The sequence below is a fragment of the Sapajus apella genome, unplaced genomic scaffold, assembly GCF_009761245.1.
Source record: "Sapajus apella isolate SASKATOON/1434 unplaced genomic scaffold, GSC_monkey_1.0 scaffold2, whole genome shotgun sequence".
NCBI classification, from domain to species: Eukaryota; Metazoa; Chordata; class Mammalia; order Primates; family Cebidae; genus Sapajus; species Sapajus apella.
Genome location: NW_022436942.1, coordinates 51301758 through 51316252, shown reverse-complemented (window position 1 = coordinate 51316252; position 14495 = coordinate 51301758). Strand labels below are relative to the sequence as shown.

Genomic DNA, 14495 nt, shown 5'->3' with positions numbered 1-14495 from the left:
GTTCAGACAGGTCTGAATTCAAATCCTACCTCTGCCCTTGAACAACCATATCTTTCAGCACGTTGCCTAATTTGTCTAAACTCCTGAAAAACGGGGACAATGTAAAATCTGCAGAGTTAGTGTGTAGACAAGAAGATCATGGATTACCAGCATGTGGCGCAGTGTCTGGGCCATACCAAGGGCTCAAACACTAGTCACTTTGTGTTTACAGCATCATGTGTTATAACATGAGTTCTATCTGTGGGTCTCTCCCTGACCTCTTGCCTTTGTTTCGTGAGGCTAATAGTTCCATGGTGATGGGAAGTAGCCTCAAGGAACTGGAAACAGTTCTGGTATGAAGAGCTTGGATTTTTTGTCTGAAAATCTTTCTATAGTTCTTTCTTTGCCACCTATTGGCTGTGTGACCTTTCCAATGTCGTCTAACCTCTCTGAGGCTCAGGGACACAAAAGAACAATGTAATCAACTTCACAGGTTTTCAGGTGTTCAGAATTAGGAGACTTTTGCGACAGTGTCTGGTAAAGTATTATGCAGTATAAAAGCATCATGTAGCTGGGCATGGTGGCTCACACCTGTAGTCCCAGCACTGTGGAAGGCCGAGGCGGGCCAATCACTTGAGGTCAGGAGTTTGAGACCAGCCTGGCCAACATTGTGAAACCCATCTACTGAAAATACAAAAAATTTGCCAGGAGTGGTGGTGGGTGCCTGTAGTTCCAGCTACTCAGAAGGCTGAGGCAGGAGAATCCCTTGAATCTGGGAGGTGGAGGTTGCAGTGCACTGAGATTGTGCCACTGCACTCCAGCCTGGGCAACAAAGCAAAACCTTGTCTCAAAAAAAAAAGCATCATGTGCTATAACAGCACTGTATCCTCTACCACCTTTCCCAAAATATCTTTGGACACTACATACATTTTTATTCATACACAATTGTACATATTTATGTGGTACATGTGATATTTTGATACATTCGTACAATGTAATGATCAAATCAGGGTATTTATAATATCCATAATCACATCTATTAACATCATTTCTTCATGCTGAGAACATTTCAAATCTTTTCTTTTAGTTATTTTGAAACACAATAAGTTATTGTTAACTATAGTCACTCTAGTGGCTTATTATATATATATGATATATAGATAGTATGTATATAATACGATATATATATAGTGTACATATATAGTAACTTATTCCTTCAGACACTAGAACTTATTCCTTCTGTAATTGTATGTTTGCACTCATTAACTGACCTCTCTTCATCCCCTTCTTCCCACTTCCCAGCCTCTGGAAACCATCATCCTACACTCTGTCTCCATGAGATTAACTTTTTTAGCTCCCACATATGGGTGAGAACATGCAATATCTGTCTTTCTGTGCCTGGTTTATTTCACTTAATGACCTCCAGTTTCATCTGTAAATGACAGGATTTCATTTTTTTCTGGCTGAATAATATTCCATTGCGTATATATAGTGCATTTTCTTTATCAATCATCTGTCGATGGATACAAGGTTGATTCTATATATTAGCTATGTGAACAGTATTGCAGTAGGCATGGGGACCAGGTATCTTTTGATACACTGATTTCCTTTCTTTTGGATAAAAACCTAGTGGTGGGATTGCTGGATCAATGATAGTTTTATTTTTAGTTTTCTGAGAAACCTCCATTTTGTTTGCTGTAACAACTGCACTAATTTACATACCCACCAACAGTGTACAGAAGTTCCCTTTTCTCTGTATCCTTGCCAGCATCTGCTACTTTCTTTTATCTTTTAAAGTAATAGCCATTCTAACTGGGGTGGCATGATATCACATTGTGGTTTTGATTTGCATTTCCTTGATGATTAGCGATGTTGAACATTTTTTTTCATATATCTACTGGCCATTTGTATGTTTTATTTTGGGAAATATCGATTCAGATTCTTTTCTCGATTTATTTTTTTGCTCTTCAAGTTCCTTGTATATTCTAGGTATTAGTCCCCTGTTGAATGAATAGTTTTCAAATATTTTCTCCCACGTTGCAGATTGCCTCTTTACTCCGTTATTTCCTCTGCTGTACAGAAGCCTTTTAGTTCAATACAGTCGCATTTGTCTATTTTTGCTTTTGTTGCCTATGCTTTTGAAGTCTTGGCCCTAAAATATTCGCCCAGACCAGCATCCTCAAGTGCTTCTTCTATGTTTTCTTCCACAAGTTTTATAGCTTCAGGCCTTATATTTGAGTCTTAAATTCATTTTTATTTGATTTTTACATAGGGATCTACTTTCATCCTTCTGCATCAATATATTCCGTTTTTATAGCACTATTTACTCAAGAGAGTGTTGTTTCTCCAATGTATGTTTTTGGTGCCTTTGACAAAAATCACTTCGCTTTGAATATGTGGATATAGGATTTTCCAGTTATTTGAAAATGATGATTGGACCTTGTTAAATTAATCTCCTTCCCAGCTTGGAAGGGAGAGAAATGAACCTGGATTCTCTAAGTTTGGGGGCCTAGCTAAGTCTAATCCATCAGCGTCTAGGGGAAACATTTGGAACATGATTATTCATGCATTTGGAAATCTAATGAGCTTTCAGTTTTCAGTTTGAGTAGCAAATAAAACACTAAAGGGCTGAAGCTACAGGATTATTCCTCTTTTCTCATCCTTGGCACACCCAGGCTTCCTGGCATATCGAGGCTGTGGCAGAAGCCCACTGATTCACACCTGAGTCATTGGGAACCATGGCAGCCTTTCCTCCCAAGCCTCTGAGGTCATGCTCTGGCAGGAGCTTCTTGCAGTTGGAGGGAAGAGCTGGTTTTCTGGAAAAGCTTGGACCATTTTCTCTGGATGATCCAAAAGGGCTCTGACACAGAACTGAAAAAGTTCCATTTCAGGCTAAAGAAATATCAAAGCAGAGACTAACAGAATCAGGGAAGTCAGGGGAAATTGGTTTTAGTTTTGCCTAATAGAAAATGCTGAAGGACCCCAGCAGAAATTTCTTCTTTTAATGCTGTGGAACCCAGAACTGCCACATTGGCGCAACTCTGGGGGCGACATTGACATTGTGCTTTATGCTGTAATCAAGGGGGCACCATTCATGTAGAATACAGTATAAATGATGCCCCAGGCTTCTATGCTGGAACTAACTGCTGCAAGAGCCAAACTTCTAAGTCACAAAGCTCGGGTTTTTACTATAGTTTTTTCCTTACAATGTACCAATTTCTTCCGCAAAAAAACAATGAACAAATAAAACATTTCCGAGCCCCAGCCAACACTTCAGGAGGGATATTAGATAATATAATGTTTCCAGATGGGCACCATTTAATATTCCTAAGTGTACAGCAGACAGTGTATTTATGAGGAAAGCAGATTTGTAGTTAAAACATATTGTTGATCATTTCGTTGCCTTCTTTCCCTTTTAATTTAGATATAATAATTCCCAGTACCTGTGACACCCAAAAAGCGTCAGGAAAAATACGAAAGAAAAGAAAATGATACTTTACTTTTAAATAAATTCCAAAGTCATCTCTCTGCCTCAGGCTCTCAAGATAAAAGATAGCAGCTGAGTAGTTCAGGCAGTAGGTCTGGTGACTCTGACAGAGACTCCCTCGGAAATACTGCAAGAAAGGAAGAGCAGAAAGAGGATGAATGCAAGTTAAGGAGAGCATTACCCCTGACAGACTCTATTTCTTTTCATTTTTGTCATTAGCTAGAACAGGGAAAACTGGTGGAGACGCCATGATCAAGCAGGCGCTACAAACACATGGAAATACACAGGTAATCTCATAAATCGTTCTACTATAAAGACCTATGCACACATATGTTCATTGCAGCACTGTTTATAATAGCAATAAACATTCTTTTGACAATATATGGTTAATAAACAGCTAACACCTTAATAATACCTCATAATAAACAGCTAACACCTCAATAATAATGTTTTTCTCCCTATTAAAATTCTATTTAGGCTGTCTTGATTTGATTCACCCATTTACTTCTTTACTTCTATTCAAGCTTTCTTCAGGCCCCACACCCTGCAGGACACCCAGTGACAAATATTGCTTTCGATTTGGGTGACCCCGTTGGTTGATGTTAAGCTTGTGTTGATAGTAAGTGATTAAAGTAAGGACACTTAACTTTTCATCTGATATTCCTCAAGAATGTCCATGCATTTAATTTTGCTGGCTTCTAAGTACGTAGAAATTTGGGACATCCCTACTAGGCATACTGTATCTAGCAGCACGCATTTTATCTTATCCAATCTAATGCTTGTCTTGTCTTGCCTTTTCTTCATTATTCTTATTTAATGTCTTAAACTTGCTATAATGACTACACATTTGTAAACCACCTAAATTGTTTTTAGAATAAGGCAAATTGTTAATTTATATATATTTATTCATACATAGAATGAGTAAATTGAGCACATTGAACTACATGCCACCATCCCAGTTAAGTGTCTTTCTTGGGAATGATGGTTATTCTTTTCCCTTCAGTGATTCTCTTGACTTGTTACTGTCAGGTACTCTCTTCAGGATTCTACCGTGTCTACCATGTTGCTAAGCCTATGTGTCCATTGGTAGATTTATTGATTAATATTATGACTCATGGGCTGCATTAAGGAATTTCCAGTAGTATCCCAATGTGGTGAAGGAAAACATACTTGCTGGTGGGTACAGAAAGCAGACCCAACCTGTAAAACCACTAACGGAAGTGACAGTAACAAAGCCAGAGAGGGTGAAATCTAGAAAATTATTTAGTTACAGGACATTAGAAGAGAAAACACTATAGTGAGCAACGTCAAGTTTTGGCTTCCGCAGGAAGTAATTGAAAGATGATGTGAGTTTATTTTGGAGGGGAATGTGATAGCTGGGCCTTGAACCAAGTGAGAAGTGAACCAAGCCACTGAGATTTGGGGGTTTTTGTTACCGTGACACAGCTGACTCTCACCTGGCTGGTTAAAACATTTTAAATTTAGGAAAAGCTTTTATAACCCATCATTGCACATTGGTAACGTAGCATGGAGCATCATATGTGGGTTTATTATTCATATGTGGTTTACCCTTAGTAAAGAGCCTAACAGTATCCCATTCTTTAGTGCTCTCTAAGTATACTTACATGTTTTGATGAAAAGCTGACATTTCTCCAGAATATTTACCAAAAACTAAATTTGGTCCAGGCGTGGTGGCTCACTCCTGTAATCCCAGCACTTTGGGAGGCTGGGGTAGGCAGATCACCTGAGTTTGGGAATTCGAGACCAGCCTGACCAACATGGTAACACTTTGTCTCTACTAAAAACACAAAAATTAGCCAGGTGTGGTGATGCATGCCTGTAATCCCAGCTACTTGGGAGGCTGAGGCACAAGAATCACGTGAACCTGGGAGGCGGAGGTTGCAGGGAGCTGAAGTCACACTACTGCACTCCAACCTGGGCAACAGAGTGAGACTCTGTCTAAAATAAACAACAAACAACAAAAACATCCAAAGATTTTCTTATTTAAACCCATTTTCAATGTTCACTAAAGGACCTTCTTACTTATTTTTGCCTTGTTAAAACTCTTCCTTCTTCAGGTATCTTCTTAAGTGTCATATCCCCAGGAAGCATTTCCTACCTCTGACTACCCTACTAGGCACCCCAACTTAAAAGTTTTCCTTTGTTGGACACTCATAATATTTGTGTTCCTCCTTTTCCCCAGCATTTATCTTACTTTAATTATATAACCGTTAGTGTCATTATTGGATTAACTTCTCCCCTACTAGACTAAAATTCCTTAAAAGCAAGAAGCTGTTTAATTTTGCACGTTATTGTGTACGGGGCATCGGCTCCATACATAGCACTTAGTAAGTTCTCAATCAATCTCAATCTATGTTTTCTCTTAAAAAGCGGAGTATAAAATTTCGAATCTTGCTAAATAAAATTAGACTAGAATTAGATTAAAAACCTCAAAGTAGGCCAGGGATGGTGGCTCACGCCTGTTATCCCAGCAGTTTGGGAGGCTGAGGCAGGTGGATTATTAGGTCAGGAGTTCAAGACCAGCCTGACCAACATGGTGAAACCCTGTCTCTACTAAAAATACAAAAATTAGCTGGGCATGGTGGCACGCACCAGTAATCTCAGCTACTCAGGAGGCTGAGGCAGGAGAATTGCTTGAACCCAGAAGGTGGAGGTTGCAGTGAGCCAAGATTGCACTCCAGCCTGGGCAACTGAGTGAGACTCTATCTCAAAAAACAAAACAAAACAAAACAAACACCTCAAAGGAGAAAAATAGGAGAGGATGTTCAAATGTCTATTAAAGAAATAAATAGCATTTCTCAAACCAGGACTACAGGTTTGCCTCTTTTCTTCTCATTTCATAGAAATATGATCAAGGGTATTGACGGATTTGAAGGTTTATTCTGATTCTTTCTGAGAAACTGGTACTTTCATTAAAACAACTGAATCATGTAATTGGCAGACACTAAACTATTACCATGAATATTGCTCTAAATTGAAGTCATTTAAAAAACAGACTTGGAAATGGCTTTTCCATGCAAGCAGATTTTGTGTTAATAAAACTCACACAGGAGATGTGACGATGGGAAAACTGAATCTGCAAGTTATTTTTGAAAATGTTGATTGGCGGAGAAAGGGACAGTTCCTTTGTAGGAGGATGGAGGTAGAACGTTCCCAGGGAGAAGAAAAACCAAGTAGGGTATAAACAACTGTCCTGGGGGGTTGGTGATTTTACTTCATGAAGCTGAGATCTACTGGGAGGAGTTTACCTTTGTGAGCACGGAAATGAAATCCAATGATGAGGAAGTCTCAGAAGTGTCTACATAGTCCTTGATGATGCCAAAGAGACTATTCACAAAACCAAGGCTTGTCTAGGGCCAGAGAGAAAGAAAACAAAAGCAGGCATACACCCAGGGTTAAGGAATAAACATTTGTTGAACTTCAAATATCATTCTTACAGATGTTTGCCATTTCAAATTTATCTCCTAGCAAAATTCACAGATTTATTTCCTCCACCCTCCAATACATATTTTCTTATAAGTATTTCTTATAAATAAATTCTTGTTGCTATCTTTTTTCCTTTCCTTTTAAGAGGAAAAATATTGATTTATAATGTATGCGAGAAGAGGATATTCATTTGAAAATAAACATTTATGAAGATGATGGAGATCTTAGGAATGTGTTTACTTTGTAAAATAGCCATGGAAGATGATAAATGAAGGTTAACTAATATCTACAATTTATAGGAAAGGATATTTCAACTTCTGTCTTATTAACCTGAAGTCCTAACTGGGAATGGAATATGGAGATGTGTTATGGAATACAAACCGTAAGAATAGACCAAACATGAATTTTCATGGTCCTCTAGTGAATGTTAAAACACACCTACTAACATCTTCCTACTTGGCTCACCTGAGTTAACTCCTCGAGGTTTGCAAAAAGTCTCCATAAATCCACATCTAGGAGATATTCATGAGTTTGCAGGTATTTTAATGTATTCATAAAGATCTTTGAAATAAAAAATATATGACATTAATTTCTGTTTTTAAATTTTGAAACATGCCTTTTGCAAGAATATTAAACATAAACCTCCTGGGTATGACTTTACAAAACAATGTAGAAATCAGCACTCTCAAGGTTTAAATGTTATATTCAATATGAATGATGACATGTATGCTTCATAGAACATATTGGAAATGAGCTTTTCAGTATGAAAGTTTGTGATTGCTTATGTGAATTCTAACAACTTTCCTATTGAACTTAATCTGTCCAAATGGGCTTCCTCTGCTTCTAGTGCCAAAGAAATCCCAAAGGTTCTCTTCTTGCCAACATTACTAACTTGAGAGCAAAATGATATTCATGGTGTGTTCTCGTGTACTTTTTCTTCTGCAAAAGACCCAAATATACTTTATTTTCAGTATATTTTAAATGTTTATTAAAAATAGAGATTTAGTGAGTTCATCTCCAATAACAGGTAAAAGGTTTGGATTTGCTTAGAGGCATTAAATATAGATGAAAACATTAAAGGAATTTTTGTTGTTGTTGTTATTTTTACTTAATTTGATGATTTCACGAACAGGAGCACTACACAGCAAGTCAAGAAAGAACTTCAACCCTCACTCACAGCCTGCCCTTCATTCCAGAAACTGAAGAGAGATCAATTTATTGAAAAAGAAACACTTTATACGTAGGAGAGGAAGCATTCAAAGGGACAAAAGGACAAATTATTTCAAGAATTTTAGGGTCAAAAGTCTGGGCTTTAGATAGATAACCTTCTCCAACTCCTTCTCCTGTATTATTTCATTAGTGTAGTGAGTGGTTCTTGAACTTGCATCAGAATCCCCTGGCAGCTTCATTACACCAGAGCCTGCTGGGCCTCAACCTCATCTGAGATGGGGTCTGAGAATGTGCATTTTCAACAAGTCACCAGCAGATTCTGATGCCGCTGGTCTAGACACCACCTGTTGAGAACCACTTAGACCTTTTAGAATCCATGGAGTATTGGTTGTCTGGAAGTCTGTCAAGATCCAAACATTTAAAACAGATGATTGTAAGAAACAGAACTCGTGACTACAGAAAAATAGGGACAATTTGGAAGAAATACGACTTTTGCCATAAGATTCTTTGCTTTACAGAAATTTTGCTATTTTTAAAAACCACAGAGTCCTCCAGGATATTTATTATATGAGTTACAAATTTTTAATTCATAAGCACTTTTGGAAAACATATTGATTGTGTAAAAAGAAGGTACATATATACTTTAAATACACTGAGATATTTGACAGTGAGCTCAAATTGGCCTTTTCTTAAACAGGAAATGTTAGTTTGAAAAGCCTGGACAGCTTACAGTGGGATAGAAAGCTCTGTGCTGTTGCTTGGGACAAGGAAGGTGGCATAGCTCAGGGGCTTCGTGCTCTGCTGTGAACACGTATTGTTACCACGGCCTGCAATACTCCCCTTCCCTAAAAACAGCCTGGTTTTCACCTCAATGTCTACTCTCCCCCAGGCTGCACACGTGCCATATGGCAAGCTGACTTCACTCCCAGGGGTGGGCCTGACTGCCTTAAGCCAATTGGCAAATTCCTTCCTTACGGAGCTAGAGTATTTGGCTCAGGGGTGGGCACGTGATCTAAGCCAGTCCAATCAGAATAAATCTCAAGACTTTGGCTATGAATGCTAAGAAGATATCTCTCTTTCTGACCATTAGCTCAAGGATAGCAGCCATCCTGTGACTACAAGAGAAGCTAGTCACAGGACGTGGCTAATGCCATGGAAGGCAGGGTGAGAGATGGAAAGAAATGTTTTGGTTTTGAGCCCCTTGATCAAACATGTCTTGAATTCTCTCCCACCTCTGAACTTTGCAGTCACATGGACAAATAAAATACCGTATTATTTAAGCTAGTTTTCTATTATATGCTCATGTTAGAATCCTGATATTGTCTCTAAATTTCAGTTTTCTCCTAGAGTGTCTTTGTGGTTTACATTTTGCTCAGTTAAGGATTTAGCACTGTGATTGACAAAAAATATTACTTACAGAAAATAACTGACATTTGTATAGCACCTGACAGATTTCAAAGAAAACTAATTTGATCATCAAAATGGTCTTGGGAGATAGCCAGAGATGGTACTGCCATTTCTCTTTTATAGCTTAGGACAGGGATTGTCAAACTCTGCAGCCTGTGAGCTTAATCTGGCTTGCCACCTGTTTTGGTAAATGATATTTTTTGGGTGACACAGTTACGCACATTCCTTTAGGCTGCTTTTACACTGCAATGGCAGAGTTCAATTGTTGCAACAAAAACTGTATGACCGAAAAGCCTAAAATATTCACTATCTGCACCTTTTCAGAAAAGATTTGCCAACCCCTGGTTTAAGATATGAAGGACTAGACTTTCCTAAGGTCACAAGGCAGATCAGAGGCAGAGCCAGGCCTTGAACTCAGGTCTGCCAGCACAGTGCCTTTTAGCTGTGTAAGACAGTCACCAGGATGCAAAAGTGCCGTGGGCAGAGGTAATCTTGGGAGCTGTGTGGCCCATCCTCCCCTGTGGTCCTGGCAGGAAGCTGCTCTATGGTTCTCTTCCTTGACCTATTGTTCTTCTGGAAGAAATTCTCTGTTCTGAGCCTCAACAGATCAGGCCTGCCGCAGTGTGCCACCATAGGGGTGCTATTTACAAGAGAGACATCATGAATATACCGTGTGATTCAACAGTACTAAATTGCATGTGGATGGCAGCCCCAGAAGTCTGCAGTGGTGGCCCTGCAGCTGATAGAAAGCATTCACCTGGTGCTGTTCACGAGGGAGCAAGAGCTTCAAGAGAGGAAGCTAAACAAAGATGAAATGGGCTGCCTGAGAAGGGAGCGAGCTCCCTGGCTCAGAAGTGTGTAAACTGGTGAGACAAGGCAGAAGAGATTGATTCAACATCAGATGGGACACTGGGCTAGTTCACTTAGAAGATCTCGTCCAATGTTTAAGGAAAGTATGAAGAGACAGTCAAGTAATAGTTAAAACAAAAATAAATGATAAATAAAAATATTCACGATTCCCTGAAAGGGGGAAAAAGCCTCTCTCTCCTTTCCCTCCTCTCTCTTTTTCCTCTCCTCTCCTTTCCTTTCCTTTCTTTTCCTTTCCTTTCCTTTTCTTTCCTTTCCTTTCTCTCTTTCTCCCTCCCTCCTCCTTCCTTCCTTCCTTCCTTCTCTCTCTCTTTCTTTCTTCTTTCCTTTCTTTCTCTTTATTTTCCTTTCTTTCTTTCTTCTCTATCTGTCTTTTTCTGTCATTCTCTTTCTTTCTTTCTCTTTCTTTGTCTCTCTTTCAGAAGAGGAAAACCAGTACCCAAAGAACCAAATTAATATTTTCCATCTACTATAAAAATTAAGCCTGGCATTACCATCTTAAGAACTAATAAATGGTCCAAAAAATAGGTGCATTCACTTGTGAAGAGTTCCCACATGGCCTCTTGCTGCTTTCTCAAGTCTAATTGATCAGTCGGGAGTTTGTGATGTGTTTCCATGACTTCATCCCAGGTCTTATCCTGTACATGAGGAAAAAGAGAGAACAAAACGTTTTCACCTCAGTGGACTGACCTGCTGGCTGTTTGCTTTGGCTTGCAGTTCCAAAGGACCAAGCAGCTCCCGAAATCATGATTTCTGCTTCAGGCCCTGGGCATCCCTCTTGGCAGTGACTCCTCAAGTGACCCAAACCACAGCTTCTCTCTGTGGGGATCTGGGATGCCAATTCCTCCTAATGCACAGCATGAAATGCATGACGTGCATTATCTATAGTTTAAAATTCAAAGAAATTTAGATTGATGGTGCTTTGAATTATGCTTGAGAATATCATGAGCCTTTTTCAGTTTATTGCCAAAAAAATCTCAAAGAACCCCAAACCCAAAACTGTGAAGTTTGATTCCAGGTTCCACAGGCAAAACTGGTTGAAATTAATGACTGAAGAATCATGAAGTGAGAGCTTTAAACTCAAACAGACCTTTAGAAATTGTCTTATCAAAAACAACTTAATGGCAACTTGACGTTTCCAGTGAGGAAATTGAGGCCCAGAGAGATGAAGATGAACAACCACTTTTAACATTTGTAGAGGCTTCCTGGCCTATGAAGTGCTCTCACATTTGTTACCTTATTTAAGATAAAATTACTTTCCCTAGCTTTCAGTGTGTTTGAGCAGAGCAGGCTCTGGTCAGCCCTGGGTTCCTCTCTTGCACTTCGCTCTTACTATAAACAAGGCAGCAATCTGGCAGCTTAAAATACTGACCCTCCCCTCCCCACCCTGCCAAAACACAAAAAGAAAAAGCCATGCCCCACAGTAAACAGTTTGCAAGATACCTTAAGACTGTAGAACTCATAGCCCCTGAAGCTGGTAATTTTCACAGAGGACAGGCAGTTTTCCAGATCGGATATGTACTTGTGTTTGTCTTTGCCCTGCTTAAAGATGGTTAGAAACAGGATTTTCAAACACAAATTCTTTAATGACATGACTCTGGTAGCCTCGGCATCTCTTGTCCATTCCCTAACATTCACGATAAGAGATGGCATATTTTGTCGTTAAGCCACTAACAGTTCCAAAGCTATTTCTGAGCTCTGGTAGGAGCCACAGGACCACGGAATGTCAGAGCCGGAGGACACAGGCCTGTGAGAATATCTGGTTCAAACCTCTCATTTTGCAAATAAAGAAAAATCCAAGGCACAGAATGGTCGTACAGCCAACAGTCTTATCATGCCTCCCCAGTGGTGACATAGCCTTCACAGTTTTAAATTTTCCAAACTCTGGACCCTAAGACTTGATTAACATCAGATGGTACTTCAGACATAGTGGTTCAACCCTTAATTTAGCAGATGATAAAATAAAGCCCAGTGTTAAAGCGACTTGCCCCAAACAATAATTATCCGCTAAAGAATACGAAAATATGCTGGAAACACTAGTTTCCTTACAATGGAATCACCCACTTATTTTCGTTATAGTCATCTTTTCTTAATAATATTTGTTTAAAAAATCAGATTGTTAAGCTAATATAGGTTTATTGTAGAATATTTGAGAAACAAACAAAAAACATCATGAAATGTGTCTTCACCCTCACATTTCCATTGGAAATATTCTCCTGATCATATTCATAATTAATTTTTAAACGGTATAATGTATCATATTTACACATCCTTTTGCAACTTGCTTTTTAAACTTACAATGTGAACATTTCCTTTTTGGTTCATTCACTGTTCTATTGCAACGTCATGATTGCCCACTTAAAGAGTTCATTTTACCAGCCAAAGCAGGAAGAAGCTATCAAATAACAATGTGCAAGGCTTTTAGAAGTCAGCTTGGCTGCATTTCAAATGAATGTTTATCACAAACAATTTTTTCGACTTGTTCTGTTGCCTCAGGGTGCATGATATTGGCATGGATCTAAACAGTTTGGTGAAAGTTAATCAACTTTATTTTCATGAGCAAGAGAAGGCACAGGTTATCTGCTGTTGCAGGTAGGGGCTCCCTGCATGTCTGAAAGGAGACCCTATCACGGTTTTAGAATGTGCTAATGGGCTGTGGCTGGTTTTTCTGGTAAGGTTATGGCACTGAAAGAGGAAACCTATTGTAGACTCATTAGCCTCCACAGCAGCAAAGGAATTTTGGAACCAGTTAAGGACCTCCTACTGCAATTGGGACATATGCCTTTTGTTGATGTCTGAAACCATAGCGACTGCATGTTGTGGAAATAAAAAATCAGCAGCCAGTTGGAAAAGAAAGAGGCTGAGACAATGGAAGCAGCATTGGCATTGTGGGAAAGTGGGTGCCAGCCCTGTGTTTTGAAGGGCGCTCACTGTGGCTTTCTACGGGTTTGACTGGCCTCCTGGCCAAATGGCTGGGTGGGTATTCCAGTGAGAAGAGAGAAGGCGGTGCTCTCAGTGGTCACATTAACTCTTGAAAATGATACACCCATTTAGTGCCTTCTTGCCTCCATTGTGGTAGCAGTGGTTAGGAGAGGCGATGAGAAGCATTTGAAAGTTATTTGAGAGGATCAAGAAAAGTGAAAAGCCAAGGTTAATTCTGGAGTCTCAAACTTAGTAACTAAGAGGTAGTTGGCATGATGACATGCAGTAGTAACTGGTGATATGGAACTGGAGCAAAATTGAAGGTTAAGGCTGAATATATACATTTTTGGAGGGGTTGACAAATTAGTGAAAACAGGCAAGATCTATGAGAGCTCTAATGAGAGAATGGAGGAAGGATTTTCCAGGTCTGGTGATGGGGACTCCCACAGTTGAAGGAACAGGGCCACATCGGGGCTAGAACAAACTCAAAGCCAGACTGCCTGGAACTGCTGGATGCTCCATAGCTTATGAGCCGTGTGTCCTCAGACAAACTAGTCAACCTCTCTGAATCCGTTTCCCCATTTTCAAAATGAGAAGTAATAATGTTACTTACCTTGTTGGATTGTTGTAGAATTTATGAGTTCACATGTGTTAACTGACATAAATGAACAAGAATACATGCAAAGAGTAACAGTGCCTGGTAATGTGCTAAACATTATAGATGCGTCAGCTTTTATTACTAATATTATATTGATGGCTGGGAGGAAAGGAAGTAAGAAAGGAGGAAACGCACAAATCTGTAATAGATTGGAAAAACAGATCATAACATAAAAGTGCGTTAAATTGATGTGAATTACCATTTATAGAGAAATGAATTATGGAAAAACACATCACAACATAGAAGTGTGTTTGCTATACTGATGTATATTGAAATACTTTGTTATATATTACCATTTATAGAGATATGAATTATCTGATAAATAAGGCTAAGAGGATAAAAGAAAGAAGATGTTAATTTTAGGAAAACAAGACACTGTGTTCTTGTGAAAGCGAAGCTTCTAGAAATGACTTTCTCTTCATTGCCGAAAACATCCACTAATTATTCTTTCTTTGTGTGTCTCCATCATTGCCTCCCTCCCTCCCTCCAACACAGTGCTAACCATTTAGCATGTTTCCCCCATCAGTTTACTTGTCAGTTCCATCTTCTCAATTGTGA

At 39.2% G+C, this 14495-nt stretch overlaps 1 protein-coding gene across 6 annotated transcripts in view; it reads right to left on the bottom strand.

Moving 5' to 3' along the window:
* The window catches only part of PLEKHG7 (pleckstrin homology and RhoGEF domain containing G7), a 63217-nt gene that overhangs the window by 23589 nt on the left and 25133 nt on the right, over positions 1–14495 (bottom strand). For 3 of the 6 annotated variants that reach the window (XR_004274911.1, XM_032297591.1, XM_032297618.1), the window contains 5 exons: positions 11801–11899; positions 10852–10995; positions 7379–7474; positions 6736–6837; positions 3480–3593 (listed from right to left, as the gene is read on the bottom strand). Coding sequence is in view for 5 of the 6 variants with exons in the window: in XM_032297591.1 (XP_032153482.1) it covers positions 3480–3593; positions 6736–6837; positions 7379–7474; positions 10852–10995; positions 11801–11899 (555 nt within the window). In the remaining variant the exon portion in view is untranslated. The remainder of the gene's footprint in view (positions 1–3479; positions 3594–6735; positions 6838–7378; positions 7475–10851; positions 10996–11800; positions 11900–14495) is intronic. The other 3 variants (XM_032297599.1, XM_032297624.1, XM_032297605.1) reach the window with 2 other exon arrangements.